General features: G+C 37.3%; 1 protein-coding gene across 1 annotated transcript; it reads right to left on the reverse strand.

Moving 5' to 3' along the window:
- Positions 1-2,507: 2,507 nt before the first annotated feature.
- lhx1a (LIM homeobox 1a) lies at positions 2,508-12,392 on the reverse strand. The gene is made up of 5 exons (XM_057351480.1): positions 11,512-12,392; positions 10,009-10,232; positions 9,169-9,446; positions 7,550-7,715; positions 2,508-6,766 (listed from the first exon to the last, which is right to left on the reverse strand). Exons 1-5 carry the CDS (start codon positions 11,679-11,681, stop codon positions 6,390-6,392), a joined length of 1,215 nt encoding a protein of 404 aa, XP_057207463.1. The 5' UTR covers positions 11,682-12,392; the 3' UTR covers positions 2,508-6,389.
- Positions 12,393-23,676: the final 11,284 nt, after the last annotated feature.

Genomic DNA, 23,676 nt, shown 5'->3' on the forward strand with positions numbered 1-23,676 from the left:
GACTACCATAGTATGAAAAATGACAATGGTAGTCAAAAGTGCCTCAGAACTGTTTGCTTTTCTTCAAAATATCTTCTTTTGTGTTCAACAGAACAAAAAATATAAAGTAATTTTTCCTACTATGGGAGTCAATGGGGTCCAAGAACGGTTTGATTATAAGCATTCTTCCAAATATGTTTCTCTGTGTTCATCAGAACAAAGACATTTATACAGATTTGGAACAACTCGATGGTGAGTAAATGATGACAGAATCTTTATTTTTTGGGTGAACTGTCCCTTTAAGTTGATCTTTTTTTATCTTATTTTATGTTCATACAAAGAATTATATATCTTCATACAGGATTTAGAACTAAATGTTGATTCAGCAGTTCTCAGTAAACAACTGGCAAAAAAACCCAAAGTGTATTGCTCTGCAACAAAACGCACATTCATTATTAATCCTAAAGTCCATTTATTTACAGTTATCTCACAAAGCGTACTTACATTTTAAACGTGTTCATGTAGTCGTATCAGTCTTTTCTGCGGTCTCTAAGTGTCGAGCCCTTTCTTTTTGTGACATTTCATTTTTCCTCTCTCGTTGCCAAACTGAAATATATATACCCATTCTAATATATTAAACAGCTCATTGAGAGCAGTAACGCAAGAGAATAAAACATAAATAGCATTTATACCACTTACTCTCCCAGAGAATTCGGGTCAGGGTCTGAATCTAATATTTAAACATTTTTCTCAAGGCGAAATATAAATGACTGCATGATGGCAGCAATTCACGCAGGGAGAAAAACTCATTTGTTTGCGCCACAGAGGTGAAGAAGCAGTCAAATGAAATGCTTCCTGAAATCATCCTTTTAAAACGCAAGCCCTTTCTCCTCCTTTAGTTTAGCTCCTTAAACACACATATCAACAAAATGTTGTTTTTCCCCATAGACCAATAGAAGCATCCAAGTGCTTCACACAGAACTGTCCTAGGCCACTTGGCGCTAATCAGAGCACAAATAATGGCCTGTGAATCCATGTTATCACATACTGGAGTGCTCTCGCCTAATGTCTGTAATTGAAATAAACACAAGTATTCAAAATAACACACATCGTCACATCACTCAGCACATTTTACAGTAAATTAAGGGTGACGATTACCACACATAGAGTGCATTACAGTAGAAAGCTAAAGGAATACAGTCACTCTGTGGTAGCTGAGATTTTCAAATGCTCTTGGTGTTTATGAGCAGAGGTTTTCCTCCACATTGTTTTCCTTACAGAGGTGTGGACAGTGCCATTGTTTGGTGACCTTGGGTAGCACAAGCAAACAGTAGATCTTGCGACCTGAATTGCCCGGCAATGGCTTTCTGTCACATTTCCCATTGCTTTCTGAGTTTTCCCTTTTAGTAGCTCGGCAGAAATTAGGGACCATTCGAGTAAAACTTATACCATTCATCTTTCTGGCTGCCACAGCCTCTGTGTTCATAAATTACATTTCACAGATCTCTCTTATCCAGTCTTCCTCATAATAAGGTCTATAAAGAAGAGGGGATTCCAAGCTGATTAATTGTTTCCAGCTTTTGTTTTTAATTAATTGCTTGGCTACTCCATCATCCAAAAGTTCAGTCAGAGCTGAGGTGAAATGTGTGGATGGCTTTTTGTCTGTGCATTTATATATTGAACAATTGTAAATGATATTAAATTATCAATAGCATACATTTCAGTTGCTTTTATAACTCAGTTACTCCGTGAATAAAACGACTTATGATTAGCTCGATTGACATTTTTGTAAATTTTGTCGTGTAATATAGATTATTTGAAGATCTTCTGCATTCACTTTTACCTCTCAATAAACTTCTCACAAAATTCTCCTCTTTTTGCAAAAAAGCCAACAAACATTCTATAGGTTTATTAAAATGGCAAGTATTCACCGTGAGTTTCTCTGTATTCTGAATCAGGTACAACAGCCCACAGTATGGATCTAGCCTATGTTAATACAATGTACACATGCATGCATGCACCATTCCCACCACTCACACAGGTACAAAAAACAATGCCAACGAGACACACTTTCGCCCCTGCACACCACACCACTCAATTTTCTCTGTAATCTGTCATCTTGCCTGTAGTTTTAATTCCTGTTAACTGCGTGGTTGCATGCCACTGCTTCATTCATTTTAATGGAATTGAATAACAGCGCCGCATGGCTGCACTCGCACAAGGCCGCTTTAATTGGAATGAATGTTTAAAAATGTGAAAAATATTCACGGTGGTGGTTTTCTCCGAGAAAAGGCCACATTTGTTTTGGGTGACTACTGCCATTTTGGACCCCTTCAGAAATGCTGTAGACACATATCTGAATGTAGACACTGCAAACTCTTTTTGAGGAAATGTAGATACATGGCAGATTCAAACTGAAGTAAAGTCTCTACAATTCAGCTTGTTACAGTGATTAGCAGTTACACATTACTTTTACACAAATACTTTTATGATGCAACACAAGTGATGTCTCTGGGTAAACAGTATTCATTGTGTATCATAAAAAGAACAAATGAGCAATTACAGACAAACAAATCAGACAAAAGCAATGTAAATGTACAATATAAGTTAAGGTCCACTTTAGCAATCGCAATATATTAATATTTTGTGTGCAATAAAACACAAAATAAAAGATCAATGTCCATCTTCTAATGGGATAAAGCACATCTGTCATGTGCTGGGTGTGTGTGTATAGCTAAAGAAATACTAAAAATACTGTCGTTATCAGGACCTAAGTGTTTAATATGACCCCAATTGGTTTTCAGTGCGTAATTGCACGTTTAAATGGCTATCAAATGGCAAAACATAGGACAAATAAACAGATAAACAACAAATAAAATAAAACTAACTAAAAACACATACACTCAATGGAAAAGGCCATGCGTATAACCTTACAAATATAATTTGCTATGCTATGATAAATTTATATGGTTTGCAGGTAAAATCGTTGTAATCCCATTAGTCTTTATCTTTCCTCATTTATTTGATATGGAGAAATCATATTGCAAAAGATATCAGATTATATTCAACATTCTGATCATTATCTAGTATATTCTGTCATGTTATCCTGAGTAGAAACGCTCAACAAAATTATGTTAGTGTTTAAATCTGCAAAATGTCCTTTGTGTTCTTAGCAAAATTATATGTCTCTACTCTATTTTTAATACATGATTTCTTAGAATTTCCTCTACAACAAAAAAATATTCGACTACTAATTCCAAGATCTATAATAGGGGACACCTTTTCTTGAATATCTGAATATTACCTTGGAACAGTAAAAAAATTAAATAAGAACTGTGCATTGTATTGACTTCAGTACACATTGACTGTAAAGACAAAAGACGTCTTGTTGGTGTGTGCTCAAGAAAATTATAGACAGCAATTAAGATCTCGCCTTAGTTTTCACTGGACATCGTATGATAAAATAACATTACATTTTAAAGTTTTAAATTTAAGTTAGTTTCTTCTTTTGTCAGAATGAAAATGAGTAATGGTTTTTAAAATATCTTTGATTTTTGTTACATGTAATAAAAGCAATAGCACAAGTGTTAGGGTCATTGCAAGCGCTGATTGAGTGCAGTAGAGTTCTTAGGTTTTCACTTTGCCAGTAGGTTTTTACAAGATTGTTTTAATATGGCAAGTTGAAAAACTTGGGAATAAATAAAAGCATAAAGATACCACCACCCATCCACGCCAAAAACAAACTTTGACATTGAAGGGATGCATGCCTGCATTTAAATCCTGTGAAAAACTGTATTTATAAAAACATAAAACATGTATATTTAATGTATTGACAAGGTCAGTCCGAACCAATAGTCAATGTTCAATCAATAAGAGATTTGAATTTAAAGAGCTTTGGCCTCCTGGGTGACAGAGTGGAGTCAGCATTGTGGTTAAGCCTCGGGCTCAGGAGGGCCCCCAGGCCTGTTTAACTCTCAGGACCATGATTAATTCATAGTGGATTATGTGCTGGGTGCAACAGGGGCACTTCGGGCTCCTTCACGCTAAAACCACACACTGCAATGAGATAAAGGCCTTTCCCGCAGATAGCTGGCTCAATTTGATGCCCGTTTTGCCTGCCTCTGTACCTGTGAAGCATCCTCTTCTCACACATACACGTTCCCCAAAGAGATTTGAATCGCTAAATCTCATTTGACTGTTTTGTCATCTTTGAATTGAGATATGATATGAGATCAGTTCAGTGATTGGTTTGTCTCTTCAGAAATTCTAGCTATTGTCTCAGATGGCGTGGTGTTGCTCTGCATATCTGATGTCGCCAGTTAAATTCTGTTTGCCATTAAATCATTTAGAAAAGCTTAGCTTTGGGCAAAAAATATTATTTTGGCCAGGCAACTTGATTTTCACTGAAACTACGATATTTTTTAAAGAATGTCATTTTTCTTTTCTTTGAAAGATTTTTACTTATATTTTTTCTAAAAAGATATATCAGTTGTACATAAATGTACATAATGATCATAAATAGTCATTAATATTACATGACTTCTAACCCGGCTTGCGCTAAAGTCAAATCCTACTATCATCAGAGGCCAAAATTCCCACAGCATACTAAAAGTGTAAAACATGAAAAGCAACAATAATCTAAGTATATATAACGCTAACACAAAGGTGCGATTTAACTTCATCTTGAACTCTCAGAGAAGAATTTTTGTAAATATTTCCATATCATTCTAGTAGTTTAGCCATACTAAAAGGACAGCGAACTGGATTTTACAAAAATGTTGTAGGAATAGCTAGCAGCCAATACAATCTTCTATACATTTTTAAGCAAGAGTGGCACACTCGCGAGGCAGTGGTAAATATTTCTTTCAATCTAACCACAATGCTAAACAGAACATCTCGAGACATGTAAAATCCCATGTTTTTCTTGTATTTATAACATCAATTTCAGCTAGTCCAAGGAAGAGCACCTATCATCCAAATATTATATTTTCTAATTTTATTAAAAACTCACAAATTTGTTCAACATGTTATATTTATACAGTGAATGGTCTAATATGCACTGGAGGTCACGTAAGCTTAGGTTTATTAGAACAATAAAAGACATACCATGAGAATTTGATATTTAAAGAAAGTAGCAGCTGCTCGCTGCACATTTGACCATCAATTTCAATAGTTTGAATTTTCCTTTAAAGACACAAAAATAAAACTTGTAGGTCTAAGTATGTTATATTAACAATTTGTGAATCTTTTTTCAGCAGACTAAAAAAATTAAGAAGTAAATACTTCTTATTGTTTTTTAAACACTTACACTTTGTTTCAACACGTTCTGCGGATAATGGTGCAAAGCACTTTTACAGTATTTGTGCTATGTTTTTATTTGGCAACTGTCTACTTGTATTTTTTTCCTTTTTTCCATTTTTTGTAAACAACATTTTGTACAAACTAGCACAGTGAACCACAACCCCAGCAAACTTGTTTTTCATCATACAATATAAATAAAATTAATACAAAAGTTTGGTTGGTTGCTTGGAACATTTTCTTCTGGATCAAGAGGTTCTAAATCATGGTTGATACTTTTACTCCTGAATTAAATATATTACGTAAACAGTTGACTGTTCTATGCCCCTTTCAGACCCTTGTTAAAATAATTTTAGAAGGTAGACTTCATTTATCAACGTTTCAAGTTCTCTTCCATTAAATAAAGGGTTCACCATCCATACGAATTGTAACATTTGCCTTTTGAAGGCTAACTTCTTCGGATTTGGTGGAATTCTTGGGAAAAAAAGAATGTCCAGAACAAGAAAAAAAGCTTTTTCTCCCTGGCCTTCAGAAACATATTTAGTGTTGAAAAGGTTGTTTAAGTGTCAGTATGGCAGAGCCTTGAAAGGCAAGGAGGTCTGAGGAGTTTTCAAATAAATAAATTAGTCTGACGGCTTAGATCTTTCCTGGAGTCAACGTTGCAGGTTAGTGTTAGATCAGCCGCCTTGGGTGATTCTCTGTAAAGCTGACAAGTCTCTGACAGTAGCTAACGCTGTTAATGTGTTACAATCACTGTTTTTAGAGTGACGATTTAACCAGCGGTATGTATTGAGCCTATGGAGGGACACTGCTGTGCTAAGCCTCATAGCAGAGTTCATACAGCGACTGGGTCAACAGTATCAGTATCATTTCTTTCTCTTCTTGAGTACTGACTTTAATTCAGAGGGATAAGAAAACGAAGGAAACGGAACATCAACACAATAAGTTCATGAAGAGAAATGTCAATGGCCATGCTGCCTTCTGCTGTTCTTTGTACTTGACAAGACATGAAAAGAAAAAAAACTGAACAAAAATGATAACCATTTGTGTCCCTGTTCCTCCCTCCTCTGTTTATCATAATTTCTGTCTACCAAAATGTCCGTTCACAGAAGCTACCAGACTGTGCCCTCGTTCATTTCTGACGGAGGGTGAGAGAGGTGGTTGCTGTATCCGCTGCCGTTGAGAGAGAGGGATGTGAAGGAGGGACTGGGTCCAAAAACATCTGAAGACATGTGCAGGGGTCCTGGTATCCCTGGCTCCGGACTGGGCGAGTCACCTGGGTGGTGAGACATGATATCTGAAAAGCGCTGTACTTCACTAGATGGATGGTGGCCAGGGATAGGATGTTCCATGCCCCCTAGTGGGGTGCCAGTGGGTCCTGATGACGGGACAAAGGGGAGGTCTACGGGAGTTTGGGCCTGTGAAGATGGTGGGCCTTGGGGAAAGTAGTCATAATTCCCTCCTGGACCATAGTACTCGCTCTGATAATCTGCAAATTCATAAAAAATGGTTCAGACAATTAGGTTCAGAAACAATGCGCGGAAAAAAATATTGTCTAATAATACATAAAATATATAGCCTGTATTGTTTGTAAAATTATGGCACTTTACATGGCCATGTAACATGTGCACTTGAATTGCAAATGTTAAAACGCTAATTACAGTGAGAAGAATTCTCCTTTATCTGAACTGCTGCACATAAAACATATCAATAACTGCTTTGTTTTATATACAAAGGGCGTATCTATTATATTTAAAATGTAATATAATGAGACATTACATCATTACCAAAGTGCTTAAAAGGGTTCTTCATAGCAATGCCATAGAAAAACTCTTTCTGTTTCCCCAAAAACAATTCCACTAGGGGGTCTTAAAAGAACAATCTTTTGCCTTATTTAACCTTTTAAACTCTTATTTTTAAGAGTGGATGTGATTTCTTGCTATATTAATAAGCGAATAATGTACAATGTTTCATTGAAAATATAAACTGAAGTATAAACAAACTAAATAAAATATCGGAATTGTGGTTAAGACAGACGAAACTGTCAAACGCAAATAAAAAATATCGCATTCATATTCATAATGCTGAGCATTTAAAACTGAAAATACGAGCTAATAATTTACTGAAATCCGGCATCTGTGTCGTATAACTCCACTATTTATTTATTGACTAGCAGTCATCAAAGGCGTCTCAGAAAGGCGTAACAAATGAAAACAGCGTTTAGGAAACATATTTTAGACAAACATGTGAGAGAGAAACCATCAGCTCTTACCTCCATAATATGAAAACGGGCCATTTGGGATTAACTCTCCAGGTTCGAGTCTGTCCACCAGTGTTCGCATTCTTCTCGGACTGCGAAAGAAGGCGTGTCTCCTCGCGCCGAGCGCGCTCAGCTGTTTCATGCGCCGTTCTTTGGACCGCCGGTTCTGAAACCATACCTGGTGCAAATAGACAAATAATGGAAATTTATTTTACCAAAAAAATACAGATGTATATTTTTTCTAAACGTTGTTAGCACTGTAAATTCAGTGCGCATTGTTCATGTGTTTTTTTGTATTGGGAGTATGAAATTAAATTGCGGATTATGAAATATGAAAATAATTGTGGCAAAAAATATTTTAAGGAAATAACGAAAAATGTATGTGATAGTTCTGATTTGATATATATAAAATGTTCGATACCATTTTAGACGTTTAGAAATGATTTATTGCTGTGGACACTGTAACAGCGTGAAGTTCTGACGTAATGTTTACAAGTCAATTTTACGATTTTTACAAATTCGTTTGTATATTCACATCGTCTTGAGGTAGGCCTGTGAAGTGACCGAATACATTCGTATTGTAGTTACAAGATTACTCCTAATTACCGTCACTTTTAGAGAGTCGGATCTAACCTCACTTTAATGATCTTTTAACCCTCCATTTACTCCGACTGAGGGGGCAGCAGCGGGGACTTCAAATCTCTAATTAATACTTAATAGGAGGGTTGTTACCGATATGTTAACCGGCTCTATGCAGTTATTATTTCGTAATCTATATATCCACCCTTGAATTCCTTTTGCAAATTACAGTTTACTCTGATGGCTTTAAATATCTAACCTCGACACTCTATTAATCTCAACCCTTTCTACCCAGTCTTCTCATTTTAAGACATTATCCACAGCACCAGTCTATTGTTGTTTTTACGACGATTTTGCTTTATCTTTGTTCTCATCGGATCTGTCAACCCGAAAAAATGAAGTGGGCCAGAAACGATGCTGACAAATCCCATATTTGTGTGGATAGTTAAATGAAGCACATATTCGCCTTGGCTGTGCTCTCATAGTTCCAACGCTCGCTCGACAAAAAACAAGGATCGATTCTCAATTTCTCAGAGAAAACCACCTAGTATGAGGTACTTTGACAGACACAGGGACAGATTTCTGCGTTTCCACTTGACTGAGAACCGTCACAGCATGTCTAAATGTGGTCGCAAAACGTGATGGCGCGGCGTTGCCAAGACTCCCATCGTTCTCACCAGTCTCATGCCAGCTGGCGTGCCTCTCTATCTCTCGAGTCAAGTATAAAAAGGCTAACCATATAAATGTTACTTCCAAATATTACAGATGCCAGCAAAACTGTCCTCATTTTAATTCACATAGCCTTGCCTCAAGGATTGGAAAGGGGTACGCAAAACGAAGGTGCGCTTCTGCTTTTTTTTATCACATGGGGAGATTACATCCAAGACGAGAAACTTGTACCACATGAAACTTTTTATGGAACAGTTGACTACATAAGAGCGTACGCACACAAACACAATCTTATTATGTTTGTCAACAACATTATTTAAAATATTATATTTACCGCCCAAGCAGCAATGTAAACTGTTTTCTGAAATCATTTGTTCGTGTACCTGAATAACTCGCATGTTGAGTCCCGTCTCCTGCGCCAGTTGCTCCCTTATGTGTCTCGTTGGTTTGGGGGTTGCCGCGAATGCCGCTTTCAATGTCTCCAGTTGTTTTGCTTTAATGGTGGTACGCGGTCCTCTTCGTTTCCCTCCGAGATTCTGGTCATCGTTTTCATTATTACCGGTTTCTTTGTCCGATAGGTTAGCGATTTCTGCGTCCTTGACATCGTCCTGTAGCTGGTCTTGAGAATCTGGCGATAAACTAGGATCACTGCAAGCTGTAACTGAATGGGGGGAAAGACCCGTCGGGGACAAGGAGTCGAAATAAAAATCTCAGAATTAGGCATGGGGACCGAAGTGTTAGACACTAAACAATGGAATGCAAAATTAATAAAAAAAAGATTAAAAAAAAGAATTTAATAAAAAGAAAGAAAAAAGAATAATCAATAAAAAAGGATGAAACTAATTCTTTAAATTGTAGTAGAGCTGTTATTAAAATTACAATGCAGTAGTCTACAGCAATGAAAATACTTATTAATAAAAGCGTTGTCAGTGCTTGCTCTGCAATAGGCCCCAAAATTCATACAGCAGAAAAAAATTCTAATCATTATATGGATGGTCTATTTTTCACAATTTCTACCACTTTACTATAGAAATAATTAATCGAATCGAAGATTTGGATATCCATCGTTTCCATGATATTATAAAAATCGTACCTTTATTTTATTTTTTAAACGAACCTTATATATTTTATAAAGTAAAGTATACAAGGTATATATAGACGCGTGTGCAAAACAAATATACAATAGCAATACAAATATATATTATTTCGTCATTTTTACTCACCTGATAGAAGATTGGTGTCTTTTCCGTTTGTGCTGCTTAAATAATCGTCTTTACAGACAAATTTATTTTCGTCTATGATGTACAATTCCTCCCCTGTGGATAGTTGCTTGTTACACATCATGCACGTGAAGCAGTTCAGATGAAACACTTTGCTGCGTGCCCTCCGGACCAAGTCATTCGGCGAGATCCCCTGAGCACAACCAGCGCATTTTGTTCCAAAGCGCCTGAAAATGGGAGATGAGAGCAAAAAATAAAAATAAGTTTACTGCCACCATAAAACAACAGGAAAAAATAGCGTGAAATAATTTATGATGACCCTCAGACCAGGACAAAGGGATTAACAACGTTTCTAAAATATAGTGTCTAAAATTGTGTGTAAATGACCTGTTGTTTTGTGAATATTTGTATCACAAAATAATTTTTGTTAGTTGTTAATGTCAATGCAATATTAATGCAAACCAATGAATAATTTTAGATGCATTGTTTATTTTATAAATTATACTCGTTTTAAGGTAGCCTACTATTGTATTGGATGTATGCGTGCAACTGAAAACATGCGCACAGTGAGGGCGCATTTAACGTGTATTAAAACATCATTCATAATCACACATAACAAAAGGACAAGTGCATTCCGTGCACAAACACTACTGCAGTAAATACCCACCACTTAATTGTGACAAATAATGTGTATTCTGATTCTCTACACAGATTGTGGATTCCGAGTCTGTGATTACATTGTCTGAGGGTTTCCATCTCAAAGTCGTTTATTATTCAAATCCACTTATCACATCTTAACTCGAACCACTGCAAACACACGCGACTGAGCAGACAGCCTGCCACTGGGCCGCGTTACACTTTCAACTACCCTGGCAAAGCATTGATCCCTGCGGCTTCCCTGGCTGCCATTCGTTGTAAACAAAGTGTGATTTCCTTAAAACCCTTGCTGCGGACGAGTACACAGTCTATTAGTGTATCTGCGCGTCATTTTGCATAACAATTCAAATTAACAAGCATTTAATTAATGGGCGCCCTAATCAAAGAATCAAACAAGTCAGTCTTGTTGACAATACAGGGATCACACTTTGTTGAATGTAAATTCAGAATTCATACTTGGATGTTATGTGCAAACACCAAGAATGATGTAATTTTTACAAGTTAAGTACAGAGGTGATTTTAGCAAGTTTAAATAGCATTATAAATAAACTTGTGTTGTTGTATGTTTATCACAGTCTAAAAGTGATGTATTTTATTTCTTTCCAGTACATGAAAGCTTCATTTAACCATATTATGTTTTTATAAAAATTTAGGGGGTTATTTATATTTTTAAGTTTATATGACCGGTGTATGAAAATAAAAAAAATATTTTCATATACTTAATTTTATTATTGTTAGTATTGTATTAATCTTGTAAACAATTATACCAGTCTTTGAAGCACGGAACTATTATATTTACATTTTCACAGCAATAAATCCAAATAATGATCCGAATTCACGCAAACTTACCTGAAGAAGTCGTTTTTGCAATATAGTTTCCCTTCTCGAGAGAAGCATTTCTCTGTTAGGTTACATTTGCACTCGCAGCATTGTACGCACTTAATGTGCCATGCTCTGTCCAGAACATTCAGGAGAAACCTGTCCAATATAGGCCTCTCGCAGCCCGCACAGTGGACCATCGTCTTTGGATCTGCTCCCACAGTTACTGCCGTGGTGACCACAACTAGAGTCAGTTCCTACTTTATCTCTTTCAAAAGAGAGAAGAAAGGAGTTGTAAAACCGAAGGATGCTCCAAGTCCCTTGAAAGTCTTCTTGAAAGTCTTCTCAAAAATATCAAGAAGTTTTAAAAATATTCACCACTTGTGTGTATGATCAACGCGAAAACCTGTAGCGGTCCAAAATTAAGATGGTAAAAGAGGTAGTGCTTCAGTTGTCAGTCATTATTTCTCATCCTCTTCCATTCAACCAAATCTTCAGATGAAGCAATGAAGCCAGCATAGAGAAAATTTTCAAAACACCAACTGTTCGTTGGTTACAAAGATGACATCGCTGCGCATAAGCACGTCGTCGCTGTCAATAAGATGAAGCATTGGTGAAGATGATATTAAAGTCTTTCATAAGCAAGCATCTATTGCAACCGATCTTGGACAGAACTGGCACACGACACATGCGAGCCTATCAGACACATCACAGTGCACTTTACCATGTCCACGTATCCACTGTTTAGGTCCCTCTGAAAGATACAATATCAACGCTTAGAAAACCGCGTCTCCCTCTGTAACGTGCTGTTTCCTCAGTAAGATAGAAGATGTGAAAGATGCTAGTATGAACAGGACGTGTGTGACATCTCGTTGCAGGACTGATGACGCTCCCCGAACAGCCTCCGGTGTTCTGCATGTTCCTGAAAGCACACGAGCCAACCTTATTCACAGCCTCCTGACGTCACGCAAGACCGGGGCCAATCAGCGCCTTTCCGTTCAAGTAACCATTAGATATCCCCTCACCGCTTTACCGGCACACTCTGCGCTATTTATAGGGAACAGAAGACACCAATTGTCAAAAATCCCAGAAACTGTCATATCTTAGTTAATGTGGAGACTCAGAAAACCAGACCACCGTAATCTGAAAGTCTTTTTCCTTAACAATAATCATCTATTCTGACGGAGCCGTGGAACGAGAAAACCATTTGATAAGGTACGCATTGTTTATGTATAGGTGGATGTCAATATTTCTGTATAGCTAGGAATGCACGCGGGAACTGTATAATTGTGAAATGTATGTCTTAAGGATGCTGTTCGTGCTGTAACTTTTTCGTTTTGTGTTGATGTTAACTGCGCAAGCAGGCAGTTATTTGACCGATTTTTGATATGTCATGACAACGCAGCATTTGTTTCTGAGAAGTTGTGTATCATAAGTTTATTTAAAAAACAATTCACTATGTTTGTTTTAATATGATTTATGGTTTTCGATGTTTTCCATTATTCAATGACGTGCACTTTATTAGTCACTATAGTTAAACACAGCTGCTTTCTTTTCTATTTACTAATGCTACATTTATTCCTAACTGTTTTACAATACAAGCATAAACCTAAAAATGCTACATAAAAAGGATGCATAAAGGAGTCAAGCAGACAATTGCTTTTAACTTTTAACTACTTTATTAAATCAACGAAAAGACACTTAAGCACGTCTCTCTTCTTTGGTCCTTTGTTAAACGAGAGAAAGTGAAAGACATGAGGGCTCTAAACTTTACAGGATGTTAGATCACTTCAGCAGCTTCTAATGGCCCACACACCTTATGGTGTTGAGTTAGATCTGTTAAGTCCGTTCTTCAGATTTTAACAATATACATCGTGTTTTTTTGTAGTTCATTTGTAGTCAATAATTAAAATGTCTTAAAAGAACAGTATAATTATACGAGGGTTCATATTAGAACAATGTCAGCTTGTGTGGGTTATTTTTATTGCAGCCTGTATGGACAGCATTTTGTCGGCAACCTCTGAATGTTACTTTATCTCGAATGTTTTGAGCTAATGTGTACTTTGTAATTAAGGCGATATTTTTGTGTAACAACATTTATAATACATATTTACAAATATGAAAAGTAGGCTAGATTTTTTGTTGTATGCATGCACATTAACCTGAACTCTGATATATTTTTACAATCATTTTGTTGTTAATATTTTCTGATCATTAAAGAACACGATTTACTAATCTTATATCACTACCCTCATATCTTTCCTCATATGTGACACTGACACTATTCGCCACTCTCATATAACACGCGCGCAAGCACACACACTCACGCGCCCCTTAGCTATTTATATTCTGTCAGCATATATTGTGCAAACGTTTCAGTCTGGAATCTGGAATCAATACCATGCAACATTTGTGCATATGGGCCACTTCTCATGTAAAACGGCATATTGAGTCTGGTCCACGCTATAGCAGCACAGGGCCTTGCAACACAGAAACAGCTGCCGATGAGCGTCTAGGGAGTGCTCCTCTTTGACTGTGGGACCCTTTGATGACATGTGTTGTTCCACGAAGAATAACAGATAAAAGATGAACACACTCCATCTTTTGCAGTCGTCTATGCGACCACCACCGCTCCTTTTTCTCTTCTGGTGTTTTTACTGATTTAGGAAGGCATGCAATATCTGCTGGTTATTTCAACTAACATCATTGCCTGCACTTTAGGAATACAAGGCGAAACGGAATAAACGATCAGTTTATCTTTTGCTATGTGCACGAAAATATGTAAATTTGGAGATTAACAAATAATTTACACCGATTTTTTCTGCTTTGGTCATGTTGAAAATAATTCTAATGTAAAATATTGCTATTGTTTTTGTACAACTGCAACACCAAAAAAAACCCCCACAATAATAGTTACATCATATTATATTTTCTATGCTGTTGTGTTCATCATTATGCCATTTTATGACTTTCATGACATGACTTTATTCGTTTGGAATTTATTCATTCAATTTTATTGTTCGTTGATTTTCATTCATGTATCAGCCTTATTCGTTAGGCGCGCTTATTTATTGGAGGGATTTTGAGAGAATGTATATTCAATTGGTTATATCAATAGAAATCTGGGCAAAGTAATCATTTTTTCGCGGTTAAAGTCCAGATTGAGCAAAACCTAAATAACCATATGTATATCTAAGTTTCACCAATAATAAGGAAAATCATAATTATAAATGTGTAGATTCTGAAAATCGGACCTGCTGACTCATCCAGGATGGACAAAACGTTTTCAATCAGTTGCATCGTCAGGTGGACGAGTGTCCGATCTGAAAAACCCGGTTGGTCTGGAGATGGGCCAATGCTAGAGGGAGCTATCGATCGAAAAATTCTCACCACTGCGAGCCAACTGTCTGTCAAACACACTCGCTGCATTACGCATGCTCTTAGCACCAGGTATTTCGTAGAACTCACCCTATTGCATAAGCTAAACGTAAAAAAAATTGTCAGTGAAGCAAACTAGTATTCGTGTAAATCATTAAATCATCTTAAATTTGTAGTCACTTATTTTGTTAGAAGTAGTTTGCTAAGTGATGGCTTTCCGATTTTCACATTTAATGAACACATTCACAAACAATTTAATAAAATAAAACCCGTTACACAGATCACGCAAAAATATAGAATCCTTTAGATTAAATGTAAAAACGTTAACACATTTTAGGAATCTTTATTTTATTAACTTATTGATTTAGGCCTATACCTCGTTGTTATTAATTATTCGTTAAAAATGTTATTTCTCCAAACTGCTTAATGCAGCAAAACAATGTTGTAATTTAGCTTTAAGTGTATTTGTTTTATTTTTTTCGCCGAGCTATGTAGCCATTCTATATAGCTACGATACATTAACTCAGGTAGGCAGTGTGGGCATAGCAGTGTGTGATCGTTGGCCATACAGACACGCTGTGACTCCGGTAATAAAGTGAGAAATATTACCCCTTACTCGGGCTTTGATCATCTGGCGCACCGGGACAGCCATGAGCTCGAGTAAAGGGGGGGCTCTGGGCCTCAGGCCCCCTTCCATGTCGCTCTCCACCACTGCCTGTTTGTTTACACGTTTTATCCTGAAATGTGTGTTAGTAACGTGCTCTGTAGTATAGTAAAAATATGGTAGAGTATTGCATAGGTTAAGGTAAAAAACGGGACTGAGAACCACCATATATTTGACATTTTAACGAATATATAAATATATTATGGTTAATATATTATTGCATCTGATTTTTATTATTTTTAAAATGGAGTAATTGTATGATTTTTTTTCTGCGATCGTGGTGCATTGGTGTTTCTTTCTCACTCCCAAAAGAGGTCTATTGGGTTCCCATGCAACAACAAGAACAACATTCACATAAAAAATAAAAACCAGACAAAGGTCCAAGCAAGGCAACATTATCTAATAAAGAAAAATCGTTAAAAACGTTGACATGCACGAAAAATAATTTAAGACATTAGCACTGCATGGCCTATAATGAGTCCATGTCATACTTGAGGTGTTTGTTTGTGTTTACAGGTCACAATTTATAGATCAATTTAAATATGACTGCAATGAAGCGTGTGCCTTGCTTTGTTTTCATGAGAATGTCTTTATTTTCGCAGTGTGGACAATGGGCGTGTGGCGCTCCAGTACTGCGTTGTGTCAATCTACTCCACTCTACCTCGCAGTGAGGTGATGCGCAGCGACCAAACCTGGACCCACAGCATGTCCAAACCGATTAGGGGTCAAAGACGAATGAAGCAAGACCTCTGCAATTATATTCCTTACAGTAGAACTTCAATGTCCAATACCCGTCTTCACCTGAAATATTACAAGAAAATGTGAAGTATAAACGAATCTAATATGGTTTATTTAAACAACGTGTTCAGGAATGATTACATCAGCAAACAGACCAAGTCAAATGAACTCCACCAAGTTGCTCATTAGAGTCCAAAGAGCAAACATAATCCAACGGCTTCAATATTGAACAACAACTTAACATAAACATTTTCCTGACTTTCCAACTCTGTCGACGACTGGCGAGAGAAATTCGATTGGGGTTATAGATCTTCTCTTCTAGTCCTATCACTGGAACAGCTGTTATTTCTCCCCTAAAGCCGATAATCAAACACAGACACGCACCGGCCTGACATTCCAGACCAGAAATGAAATAAAACGGTGCTGTTATATTCAGATTTTAACCTGACGACTACACACTGGTTAGGATATAAAATAATGTATATTGTAATTTTATGGTGTTCAGACATGAAATATAAACTTGTTCGCTAACTGTCTGACCTATAGGCCCGGTTTCACAGACAAGGCTTAAGGCTAGTCCCAGACTAAAATGAATGTTTGCCCTGTCTTAACTGAATATAACTTGCCCAGAAATATCTTAAAAAATATCAGTGACATTGATTTGTCTCGAGATGCACACCAGTAATGTATTCTTCTAAGGCATTTTTATAAAAGCGAGTGCGACATAAATATCTTAATTCAACTGAGGCATAGTCCTGGCTTAAGCTAAACGGTGACTGTGAAACCGGGTCATAATGTCTCAACATTTGTTTGCAGCTATAAAATAAATAAAACAGTAGATAAAACAGTAGAATTCTACAATAAGGATTCGTTAACATTAGTAAATATATTAGCTAACATAAATTAACAATGAGCAATATAGATTTGAAGTATTTGTTATTTTTTTGTTAATACTAAATTAAGTGTTCACGTTACAGTTACTACCTTTGATTGTAAAAAAAAAATCGTAAATGCTAAAATTAACATGAAATAAAATAAATTTAGAAGTATTGTTCATGTTAGCTAATGCATTAACTAATGCTAATAAATACAACCTGGTTGTAAAGTGTTACCAATAAAGCTCAACGTCAAAAAGCTAAGATTGCTCTTTTTTATATATTTCGCACCAATGGATATAAATATGCATATACAATCAACATTAAATAAACATGTTTTGTTAAAAGGGGTTTAAACATAGGCACAATAACCATTGAAAAAAAGTTCTACAACAAAACCTACGTCATTATGTCATTAGAGAAAGCCAACCAAAGAGCAGTGACGACAAATTATGATATTAGTCCCCGCTGGGCGAGAATGGAAACGAGCAGTCTTTGAGAGTGGTCGCTCTAGTTTAGATTAATGGTTCCCAGCGCTTATTCTGCAGTGCGGGTGAAAGGGCCAGGATCACTAATGATTATAATATAATGTGTGGTGATAACCACTCCCTTTGAGATATTATCGCGCAGTGGGCAATGCTCAGGGGACAGACTGTGGGCTGAAAATCTGTAGATAGCTACTAAACAGGAGCAGATTTCTGCACGGAAGCTCCAGGAGCGCGCACAAGTAGGCCTATAGCACTGTTTTCTGATATCAACAACCTAAATCTGATTTAAAACATCCACAGTGGCTGAAAATTATTATAAAGACAATTATTCGACATTTCTGTCCTAAAGATATTTTAAGCTTTATATTTAGCCTACTTTATAGGCTACGCCTATGCAATTGTGACGCACTGAAAGCTTACAAATCCCCAAAAGGCGATTGACTCTCAAACGAGTGACGACTGTAAAAAGGGTTACATTTCAGTCCTTTTAATAAAGAAACTATTTACCCTAGTCTTGATTTCCCTTTGTGTTGATTTTACGTTTCACTCATGTAGACAAATCAGCCAACAACTTAATAAAGCACGAATATCAACTTAACACGAAAACACAGCATAACCAAAACAAATAATTAACGTTCCAAATGACAAAAATGCAAGTTTAGAAACAGAAAATATGAACAGACCGGACACACGACTTCCCGTAGCATTCGGCTGCTGCTTCGGATCAATATGCCAAATAAAGCAATCCGACTAACTTCACCGAGAGTTGGGAGCGAACACTGGAAAAGGGGGGATCCTAAAGGACCACGGGAGACAAGGCCCTGGCAATCCCTCCTCATTCATCTTCATTGCTTTTGGGTGCACAAAAAGCAAGCCCTGCATAAGGTAAAGCCACCATCAAAGCCATGGCTTTATTTTATATCCTATAGATCAGGAGGGAGACAAAGCTTTATTTTCGCCAGGAGAGAGATATTTTACCTCCGCCGTACGGTTTTATGTTGGAGAGGTGTCAGACAGACGAAATGAATGGCTAATGCATAGGCAAAGCGCGTTCGCCCCAGCATGCCTCACGTCAGCACGCGCTGCTGGGATTTAGAGCCGGGCGCGAGACTGAGCGAGAGCATATAAATGCAAGATGCTCTCAACGAGCAGAGATACATAGGCTATGCCTACAGAACCATTTTTAAACCAATACGGCCAGCGTTAAAGTAATAGTTAAAGAGATTTATAATGAGACTCCAAAAGGGATTCCTTGCCATCCTCCATATATCCTCACTGTTAGTCATTACCATCACAGCAGCATCGGGTTCGAATGGAAATACGCGGTAGTAATTTATAACTAACTGCATATAAATAATGAGCATGCATTTCGCTCCGAGTTTCGTTCAGCATGCTTGGTCTGAATAAATTATAATTCACTGTAAATAATCGTATTTTGCACCATCTCGTTCTGCTAGGGATCCTCTCCAAATTATGCAGGATCTAAACAAGCGTTTTCAGTTCGTTATATAGGTAACATTTTAGTTTAATGGGGCAGTTTATTTTAAGGACTGGATTATCTTCATTGACTCTGGCTATATAAGGAACAAGGGGGTCGTATACTGTATGACGTAGAGTATCCACAGTAGTGTCCATCCACTCGTGTTCTATCAGGTATAACAGTCTAACATTTAAACAGTAAAATGAACTTTTGAGTCAAATGTTTTAAACTTTATAGCACATGCTCACACAAATCCTGTCATGCTAGTATTATATGTGCTTTGTTGTTGTATAATGCAAAAGGTCTATTGTGGCTCTAAACAATTGATAGATAATAACACTGGGGTCCAAATCAAGATTCTCAAAGCCAATCCCTCCAACTATAAAGAGAAGTGACCCCTTTTCTATCATTTCAGTTTGGACAAAAGTTGAAATGAATGGAAGAAAACTCTAGCTAAGAAAATAGCGCACGTTGCACCGAAAAAATGTACTGTATTTTCAGCAGACAACAAAAGCCAATACACTGCTTAGAATGCCAGAGAAAGCCATTTTGCTGCTGGCCTCCTGTTGTTCCAGGTCTATTAGTTGAATGAGGTGCTGCTCCACTGTACACCAGCAGTTCATCTCTGCATGTCATACAGTGTGTTGAGATATCTGCACTGCTTTACTCACAGACTACAGACTTTCATATTCCCTCCTACTGTGTCCCAAGTGCTGTAACAGAGAGTGGGCATGCAAATAGTTTTCTCTATACGATGAGCTAAGATGAGACCGCTACCTTTTTTCGAGCTGTTTTTCTCCATTTTCTCGTGCCTGAGTGGGTCATCAGGTAGGCATGGCGGGGGCCAGGCTCAGAGATGAGGGAAGGTGCTACGCTAGTGGTTATGGGATGAAAAGGTGAAGAGGTCATGACCTCTGGGTGTTTTATGGGGGACTGGAGCTGATTTGTCTTCAGCAGAGCATGCTGTTGGCATCTTCACACCCTTGAGTTGCTAGCTGGCAGGGCAGGACGGAATAGGGGGGTTGCTGGCAGTAAATAGCACACTGGCATGGTGACAGGCGGTTGGGCCATGGGAATGGCACCCACCTTGACCTGTTTGCGAGTGTGCCGGGTCTAGATGGCAGGGACCGCTGGAGCAGATGTTATGTTTGAAAATACCAACTGAAAGAGCATACACCCCTAGGCATTCTAATGACTGTGAGTCTGAACATACTGCGGTATAAGGAGTGACCAGGAGATGCAAGTCTTCTAGTGATAAAGCTTTATCTCAATATCTGTGATATTAAATGACACTTAAAATTACAGCATGTGAAACTAATCTCCATGATTAACCATTCGGTTAATTTAACGTAAATTAAATGTTACAATCCCCTGTGTGCACTCTAATAGGAATAAGAACACATAACACAGGTTTCCAGTTGCAGCTAGATTATGTGTAATTTGACATAAAATTTCGTTGTAAAAAAAGACAATTAAACCTGAAGGCAGGGAATGTGACATTTTAAAAAAAAAATATATTGATGAAAAAACAATTTATTGCACCTTTGAATCTGAGAAATTGTATCTGCCCCGCTCAGCATTTCCCCATTTGCTTGCAAAAGATCTATGCGTGAGACCCTCACAGTATATGGCGTCTTATTGACTGCTGTTGTGTTGTGAAATATCCTAGCTCTTTAATATGTGTTCCCTGCTCTAGAGAGAGCTCGCTCCTCGGAGTGCGGGTGGGAATTAATACTCAAATGCTGCTGGCCTTCTAACAAATCATGTAATTCTTGTTACTGGAAGACAAACATGCCCTAGATGTAATCAAGCCTGCAGGAATTCCCTATCAGAGCATCACAGGTTCATAGTCCCTCTCCCTTCCCAACCAGTCTCACTAAATGGCAATCAGACCAACCAGCAAGTGTGTGCATTAGCCTGAATATAAATCTCATACACATTTAATTTCTAGATAACTATCTGTTAGACGGACAGACAGTTGCAGAGTTTCCAGGGTGTTGCAAATGAGAGATGCTCAATGAATCAAGTTCTATTTAATACACCGGGGCACTATCTTCTCAAATGCATTGCTGGGGTTACTTTGTTTATTCAACACAGATTCAAATTCACAGATTCAAAATAGCATTTCTATGCGTGCAGAGTATCTGATGGAATGATGTCTAATTAACTCCAGGCTCGGCTTGTTTTAGACCCGGAATATCTTTCTTAAAGTATCACCCAATATGCAATAACTATTGAATTATAGACTCTTATATAACTAAAGTACTGTATGTGTGTGTTACTACAATTGATAGATACCTTGTTTCTTCCTTAGTCCATGGATTTCCATTTGCTAGACCGACATAAAACCTGCAGCTTGCATTTCTTAAAGAAAGCAGAAAAATTAGATGATGAGAATGAGCAGATGGATAAGATGACAAACTTTTCAAGGCCTTAAAGGACATGAAAATTAATTTCACAATGAAAATTCTGTCATTATTTACACATTCTCTTTACGCGCAAACCTGTAAAAAAGAAACACTAACCCTCTCTCTTTCTCTCAACAGGTAGTGGTCTAGCTTTTGTTGAAACCAGTCACTTTGAATTGGCACCGATTGTATTATTGCTCCTGTATGACATATCGCTTATTGCTCCTTAAACTCTTTGTAGGTCGCTTTGGATAAAAGCGTCTGCTAAATGATTAAATGTAAATGTAATGTATGACTTCTTCTGCAGAACATGAAAGAAGATATTTTGAAAAATGTTGGTAACAAAAAAACCTTGGTCCCCTTTGACTTGCATTGGTTTTATGTAGAAATATCATCTTTTGTGTTTTGCTGAAGAAAGAAAATCACACATTTTTCACATAAATCACACAGTTTAAAATGACATCAGGGTGAGTAAATGATGACGGAATTTTCATTTTGAAGGAGAACTATTCATTTAAATTTCAACCTTTTAAATTTAGATTTTAAATTCCAAGAACTTGCTGTCCTTCTGAAACCTTTTATCTCCATATTTTGTGATTTTTTTGTTGCCATAAATCATTATTATTAGCCAGCCTTTATGTTTGTCACTGGGTTGTATGAGGCTATCTAACCAATAAATATTTAATCATTTAAAAAGTACAGTGTTTTTTACATTTCCTGAAAAACAGTGAATTTTGACATCCAAGGTTTTGGCAGGACAGCGACGATATATCCACTCCTGTCCATGCACATAAGGAGATAAATGATTGGATATGGTGTTCTCTGCTGTCAAAGATTCCAGACCCAGGAAAGAACATCAAGATACGCAACTGAAAGATTGACCGATTGATTGCCAACACCATTCCTCGGAAGTACCTTTGGCACACGATAATGTAATTGAGCTAGCCTCAGCACGATGAGGGATCCAGACAAATACCTCTCTCTTGTAGCACTGCACAGACAAAAGCCAACTTGATAGGATATTTCTTTTCATTGGTCATGTCCACAATGGAATGAAGTGGTCTTCATGAGTCCCACAGGTGTGCTGTATGCTCCTGTCTGTTTGTCAGCCTGAAGAGAAGTCCCGTGCTATTCACCTGAGCCCAATCCTCTGTGTAAAAGCTGATTGTGGCTGTGTTATCGACTTCCTTGTGTAATTCTCTACTGAAAAAAAAGGGAAGTGGAAAGTTTTATCTCTGTGAGGCAGCAGTGGGGAGGGGTGAGAGTTCATTCTCTGTAAGCTTGAGACACTGAAAATATTACTGGCAGAACGGCTTTGCACACACAGAAAAGCCCCGTAGATCTTCGCTGCTCCGTGCAGGAGATGGAGAGCAGAATTAACGCAGCACGAAAACACGTGAGCGCCAATCTGATATTGCACACAGTGTTTCCAAGATTTTCCCCTTTTAAATGGCTTAGATGCTTTTTCTTGGATCTTCCATGGATCAACAACAGAAATGGATTTGATTGTAAATAAAATGTGAGCGGATTGACTTGCATGGTTTTAATGATTATCAAAGAGCTTTCGAAATATTATGGTAGAATCCAACAATGTAAGAAGAGAAATATGTATGTGGATTTATGGTTCTGTGTGCACAGAATTCTGGCGTTACAACGCAAAAGGAGTTAGCGGTAGAAATGGTGAGTTTTTTCTTTTAAAAATCTTCAAATGTTGCATACATCTTTGACTATATTTCATTAAATATAATGTATTGCTTTGCCGAGAATCTGTGCATGTGTCTTTTCTGCCTGCTGTGTGTCAATCTCAATCTCTTTTACGGTATATTTCAATTAATCAATTTTAGATGGTTGTTTTACAGTAAAATTATTATTATCATTATTATTTTATGGCTTTTGTAAAAAGATCTGTCTACATAATAAATTATGACAAACAAGCATTATCAATGTAATAATCACACTGATATGACCACACTGATATATGCAAAAATAAATAGATTGCCCTACAGAATTTTATCAAACCACACCACAAAGTCCAGTATGTGAGCAGTGCTTATGGAAAAAGGACACCTGCATGCCTCTCTGGGAATGATCAAGAGGATGGTAAAAAGTGCAAAAAATCCATAGGCTGTTCAATTAGTTTGTATCTAGGTTTACAGCGGAATGC

This window comes from Triplophysa rosa, linkage group LG14 (genome assembly GCF_024868665.1).
Source record: "Triplophysa rosa linkage group LG14, Trosa_1v2, whole genome shotgun sequence".
Taxonomy (NCBI): Eukaryota; Metazoa; Chordata; class Actinopteri; order Cypriniformes; family Nemacheilidae; genus Triplophysa; species Triplophysa rosa.

Coding starts and splice junctions, on each gene's coding strand:
- lhx1a (XM_057351480.1), bottom strand. CDS start 11,681: ATGGTCCACTGTGCGGGCTGCGAGAGGCCTATATTGGACAGGTTTCTC. Junction 7,716..9,168: donor TCAACATGCGAGTTATTCAG/GTACACGAACAA, acceptor TATTTGCACCAG/GTATGGTTTCAGAACCGGCG. Junction 6,767..7,549: donor CCCGTTTTCATATTATGGAG/GTAAGAGCTGAT, acceptor ATGAATTTGCAG/ATTATCAGAGCGAGTACTAT.